The sequence below is a fragment of the Octopus bimaculoides genome, chromosome 2 (genome assembly GCF_001194135.2).
Source record: "Octopus bimaculoides isolate UCB-OBI-ISO-001 chromosome 2, ASM119413v2, whole genome shotgun sequence".
Taxonomy (NCBI): Eukaryota; Metazoa; Mollusca; class Cephalopoda; order Octopoda; family Octopodidae; genus Octopus; species Octopus bimaculoides.
Window position 1 is genome coordinate 155,335,628 of NC_068982.1, and position 6,446 is coordinate 155,342,073.

A 6,446-nucleotide genomic window follows, 5' to 3' on the forward strand; every position below is an offset into this window, starting at 1 on the left:
ATGACTCCGCGAGATTTAACGTCATATGGCTCGTGTTTTTTTCTTTTATTTTTTTTAGTCCAGACGTTATTTTTCGGCTCGACGCCGAAAATAGTTTGTTTAAATTATGTCTAATTCGCCGAGATAAATAATCCCTTGGAAAAAAATTGTCACTTGGAGAGTATTCTTTCTCCTTTTCTTAATAGACTTTTCGAATTTAGTGATGAAAATAATTCATCAACCTGAATAATATTAGGTTAGATGTATAACATGGAAATGTTCCATGGAGTCGATTACCAACAGATTCTGGCTAAACGTGGTATCAAACTACTGGATACGATTGGTAAGACGATTTACATATTTTATTTTTGTCTTTCTCCTTTTAATTTTATAAATAAATCTAATTGCTATAAAATTGTGTGTGTGTGTGTGTGTGTGTGTGTGTGTGTGTGTGTGTGTGTGTATGTGTGTGTGTGTGTGTGTGTGTGTGTGCGCTTATGTAAAGGAAACAGAAATACATATGATCGGAACAAAGGTTTCGCTCAATCTGTCCTCAGGTTGGCAGTACATATTAGCGGTTTGAGAAAGCCGTTTGAACCAAAACGTCGGTTCAGGTGAGATATGGAAGTGATCCTGTTTACTTTACAAAAATTTGTTTTTGTATTACGCAATAAACAAAATTAATACATACATATACAAACATACAATCATATATATATATATATATATATATATATATACATACTTCCATGCATACTTGCAATCAAACATACATACATATGTACGTATAAAATATACATATATATGTATATGTAAGTGTGTGTGTGTGTGTACGTCTATGTGTATGTAAACTTTCAAAATATATATGAAGAGTTCTAATGGCGAGATCCGGGGACAACCGCGTACATCTGACTTCTTTTTTTCTGATAACATTGTCAAATTTATTGTAGCTCTTTGTAGTTCTCTAATAAAATCAATTGCTATTAAATGTCTGTCATAATGGTAAACAGAACTCTGTTCGATTTGAAGATATCCAAATAGTTCATGTAATTTCTCAGCTGGCATTTATCCTGAAAGGATGAAAGATAAAGTCAGCCACAACGGAATTTGAAGTCAGAACGTGATGAACCAGAAGAAATGCGGCTAAGCATTTTGTCCGGCATGGTAATAATTCTGCCAGTTCGCCGCCTTAATAACGATGATGATAATAATAATAATAATAATAATAATAATAATAATAATAATAATAATAATAGTTTCAAATGCCGGCAAGTACGGGGGAGGAGTAAGTCGATTACATCGACCCCAGGATCCGACTCATACTTATTTTATCGACCTGGAAAAGATGAAACGCAAAATCGACCTCGACGGAATTTGAACTCAGAATAGACGGGCGGAATGCCGTTAAGCATTTTGTCTGGTTAACGCCTTTACCAGCTCGCTACCTTAATAAATTATTCGTTTTACTATAAGCACAAGGCCTGAAATTTTAGGGGTGAGGCCAGTCGAATACATCGACTCCAGTGCTCAACTGGTACTTATCTTATGGACCCCGAAAGAATGATGTGTAAAGTCGAGTTCAGTAGCATTTGAAATTAATACATTAAAGTGTCCGAAGAAACGCCGCTTAGCATTTTGTCCGACATGCTATCTAATAATAATATCTGATCGGGTTTGATCGGATTTTCTTGACTCGGTTACAATCTCGCCTACCTTTCAGGAGGTCAACATGTAATGTCCATACAGAGCTGATCGGTGAAAGTTATTTCTGAACGGCCGGCCCGTGTGTCTAGATTTCCATAGGAGTGTATCACTAAAAATCTAATCTTGCTTATCTCTCCAGAGATGTCATGCAAAGCTCGTTCATTTCTCTTTAATGACATCAATGATTGCAAGAAGTTTGCCGCACAGTCTTTGTTTAAACAGATGCTTTTTCCAGGAGATAATCTGAACGGCCCGCAACATACGGGTGTAAGCCTCAGCAAGTCTTTCCTCCTGGTGTTTGGTGAGTGTCCTGGCAGTTGACTCATACAAAAGCACTGATTCCTCAGTGGTACAGAAGATTTTCTGAAGATCTTAGGAAGTGATGGATCCAAGATAACCTCGTCGTTGCAACTTTTTACATTCAGTTCATCTGTGGATGTGATATTACTGCTTAAATACACAATGACGTTTACAGATTTGTTGGAAAGACCTTAATACTCAGAAGATTCATTGACGGGGTCAGGGTTAAAAATCTACTGGTAGTTTTACTGACTGCAGGTTTCTTGAAAGCTTTCAACATTATCCAGCTCGGCAAAATAGAGCAAAGTCTTTTTATATGCGGTATATCTCGAGAAGTAGAAGCAGCAATGATTCTCAGCAAGAACATAGGTGCTGAAGTACGATCACCTGGTGGAGACATTGATTTCTTGAACATCAGCGGCTTCATATGATTTATCGACAGCTTTATATGATTTCTTCAACATTATTGAAGAAATTCCCGATTGTTTTGACAATGCAGGCGTATAAATGAAACTAAGCTACATAAAAATTAATTAGATGGAAACCGATATTCTTCGCTTATCTCTATATTGCAGCAAAACACGATTTACATTTTAATATGGGATTAATTCATATATACTGCGGCAAGTAAAGTAAATTTTCCTCAAAATTCTAAGTTGGTGAATTGTTTGAATGTCATTACAGACTTTCAGATTCAGTTCACAAGCAATCGAAAAATGACCAAATTAATTAAGACCCTGGTCATCAAATAGAACTTATCGTGCATGTCCTCAGACATAAGATATGTGCCATATCAATGGGGAAAGAAACGTATGCTAATTTTTTAATGGAAACGTCTAGTGTTTAGAACTGGTTTAGAATACATGTAAAACGTGTGTCCGTTATCGAGATATTGTTTGGTAAGTTGGATTTTTAAGTGGCGGTGAGGTGGGACGAAAAATTGTTATTCGTTTTGCTTTAGAACGAAATATGTGTATTTCTATGTGTTCATACGTTGTTCATCTTGCTAATCAAATCAAGTAAGTTTAAATTTAAGTGACATGTGACATGTTCACTTTGAAACTGCTATTCTCACTTTGAAATGGCATATACTTCCCACTTAGATTTACAAATCCTGAAGTCAGTAATAAGTTTGGGTGTTAGTTTTGTTTGTTTTTTTCCTCTGTGCGTGTGCGAGCATGTGTGTGTGTGTGTGTGTGTACGTGCGCGTGCGCGTGTACGTGTGCTCGCGCGAGCGTGCGTGTGTGTTCGTATGTGTATAAATTTGTCAGAAGAGAGTCAGTGTTCATGATCTTTTCAGGCCCTCCTAAATTGGTGAGATTGACGTGGCCAATGCTGAGACTGCACCTATAGGCGTTTCAATGCCTGCAAGAAATTCTAGTTCAAATGCTTGTCACAAAATTATTCCTTTCTAAAAGACCCCAAGCACCAGGTTGTGGTGTTCAACTGGCCAAGCAAGCTCAAATTCAGACAGTTCATATTGTTTGGAGCAATGATATCATAAAATCTATTCAAATAAATGGCTCTTTGATTTTATTAATTATCGTCAACCAAACCTATGATTTCAAAGTAACTGATTAAACACAATGGAGCCGGTTAATGTATTTTGCATGTTTGAGCTGATCTTGAGATTTTGCAAATTTACAGAAATATTTGCTGATTATCCAAACGGACTTTCAATCTTCCATCAGTTAAGTTCAATTGCCCTTCGCGATGGAAAAGGGGCAAGGATAGACCTCTTCCAGTATTGTAGTACAAAAAAGAAGTTTGCTTTGGATGAACGTTACCTGTCAAACAGGAATCAACAACAGCGTACAATAAGATCCAGAAAGGTAGTCCTTGAGAGGATGAGATTGTCCAAGAGAGGGTGAGAGTTCAGTGTAAGAAAGATCAAATTGGGATGTCTAATAGAAATGTCATCTGAATGATAAACAACACCAGTTTTGGCGGCAATTATTCATGAAATGTTGATTTTATAGAATAGTTATTTTCAGAAAAATGATATTGATTATCCACAACAATCCTCCCATGTAAACAAGAAAACAGGACACCAATGATAGTAGAATATTTACAAATTAAGATGATAATCGCAGATCCAGTAAATTGCATATCCTTTAGATGCCAGTACTATAGATTTTCTTTTCTAGATTAGTTTGTAGACTAGTATGACTATTCTACAGGGTGTCCACAAAGTCTTGGTACACGGAGTAAATAAAATCAAAGCATAAACAATTAAATGTAAGAAATAATAATTTCTTAGAGTATGTGTTAATCCCCATGTACCCAGACTTTGTGGACACCCTGTAGAGACTCCAACAGAAAATGTGGAAAAAAACACAAAAGAAACAGTAAACATAGAATTTGGTTTATATCGGTAAAAATCAGTTTAAATTGTTTAAAATGTAAATAATGTTAGTGTAAAACATGGAGGATATGCTTTCTCAGAAAAAGTGGGAGGGGGCTATGGGGAATGCTAGATTTCTTTTCTCATGATGACACAAGCATTTTTATTTCTTTAAAAACAATTATGAAAGGTGTGTTTGTTCAGTTGACCCCTGTATTTACGTAACAGATAACTGCATAAATGGGTTAATTGCATAATACTTTCAATTATATAATAATTTCAATCACCAAAGACATTTAAGTATGTGTTATTGACTGTACTATCATATCTAATAGAACATGTACCCAAGTATAGTATTTGTAATTCTAAGCTAGTACATGTCACTTAATTTGATTCATTATTTCAAAACAAGACTTTACTACTTCAAACTGAGAATAACAATTTCCAAAGAAGTTTAACACAAAAAAATTTATTCAATAGAAAATATAACATGAAAACATCTCTTACAATTTGTTTTTGTGGCAAATCCCATCTTGTGTCTTCATATATTTTCCGCAAGATGATTAATGGATTGGTATATATTGCTTCATACAGTAGACATGTATTTTATCATCAACCTTCCCACTGCATTTACCGCCTGGATTTCTCGCAAAATGACAGGAAAGCAATATTTTCTTGCTTTGACAAGGTCTAAAATTATTGTGCTTTCAGTTTTAAAATTAATAACTGTGTACTTAGCTGGGTCCTTATAGTCCAATCCACAACCTTAACAGTTCATGAGCTGACGACAAACGACGTTGAACATTGACGTCTTCTTTGTTCTACATCCACCTTGATACTGTTTGTCAAGGATTTGTTCAAAATACTATTCAGAGAATAAGCAGTTCCATGCTGGGCGTCGAGATTCTGTTCGAGCTACGAAAATATTATGCCGCGCATTCTACAATAGATTTTATGCACAATTCCACGGAAAATGATCAATTCAGTGGAAGTAACACTTCTTGACCACATGCCGTGTTCTCCGATTGATAAAATTTTTCCCCCTACATTTCTATGTGTTCATACGTTGTTCATCTTCCTAATTAAATCAAGTAAGTTTAAATTTTAAGTGACATGTGACATGTTCACTTTGAAACTGCTATTCTCACTTTGAAATGGCATATACTTCCCACTTAGATTTACAAATCCTGAAGTCAGTAATAAGTTTGACACTATCACATGGCCCTCTGTTGTCTTAAGCAGAGAGCACTCTATTGCGGTCATTTAAGTTAGAGGTCTGGTTGGTCTGATGATAACCCGAGTCTTCAACTCTTCCTCACATCAGTTACAGCAGCTCCCGAAAAGTTTTTCTAACAGAGCTGTAACAACTAAGAAAACATTTCCATGCGAGAGAGATATATTTCGTTCACGACCAATGTTCTCGACGCTATATTTTGGTAATTTAAACAATACAAGATATGTACTATATGCAATTTATACTTTTATTCTTTTTTCTCCCCCTTGCTTTCTTGGTGTAACTTTTCAGGAAGAGGAAGTTACTCAAAGGTCAAGCTTGGTCATATATCTAAGAATGACCCAAGACAAGTTGCTGTAAAAATCATTAATCTATTGAAAGCGCCTGAAGATTTTAAAGAAAGCTTCCTTCCTCGTGAGCTGGAAAACTGGCCATCACTCGATCATCGTCACGTAATTAAATTCTATGAAGCTTTTCAAATTGACCAAACTTTATTTATGATCATCGAGTTTGCTCCTCACGGAGATATGCTTAAATACATCCAAGCAAATGGTAATTTACCAGAGATGAAAAGAAAATTGCTAATGACTCAGGTAAACTAATCACATCAAATTATTTGTTAATTGTTCATGCGTGTCCGTTATTACTTTTAATAATAATAATAACAATAATAATAATAATAATAATAATAATAATAATAATAATAATAATAATAAAATAATAATAATAATAATAATAATAATAATAATAATAATAATAATAATAATAATAATAATAATAATAATAATAATAACGAGAAGACACCGGGGAAGTTTAACATGTGAGAACGATAAATCACTGCTCCGAAACTTATCCAAAAACATCGGAAATAAAGACATCGCATTG

At 34.9% G+C, this 6,446-nt stretch overlaps 1 protein-coding gene across 1 annotated transcript in view; it reads left to right on the forward strand.

The window, feature by feature from the left end:
- The window catches only part of LOC106877047 (testis-specific serine/threonine-protein kinase 6), a 15,269-nt gene continuing 8,823 nt past the window's right edge, over nt 1-6,446 (forward strand). The window contains exons 1-2 of the mRNA XM_014925831.2: nt 1-322; nt 5,853-6,154. Of these exons, the coding sequence (XP_014781317.1) occupies nt 241-322; nt 5,853-6,154 (384 nt within the window). The 5' untranslated portion in view covers nt 1-240. The remainder of the gene's footprint in view (nt 323-5,852; nt 6,155-6,446) is intronic.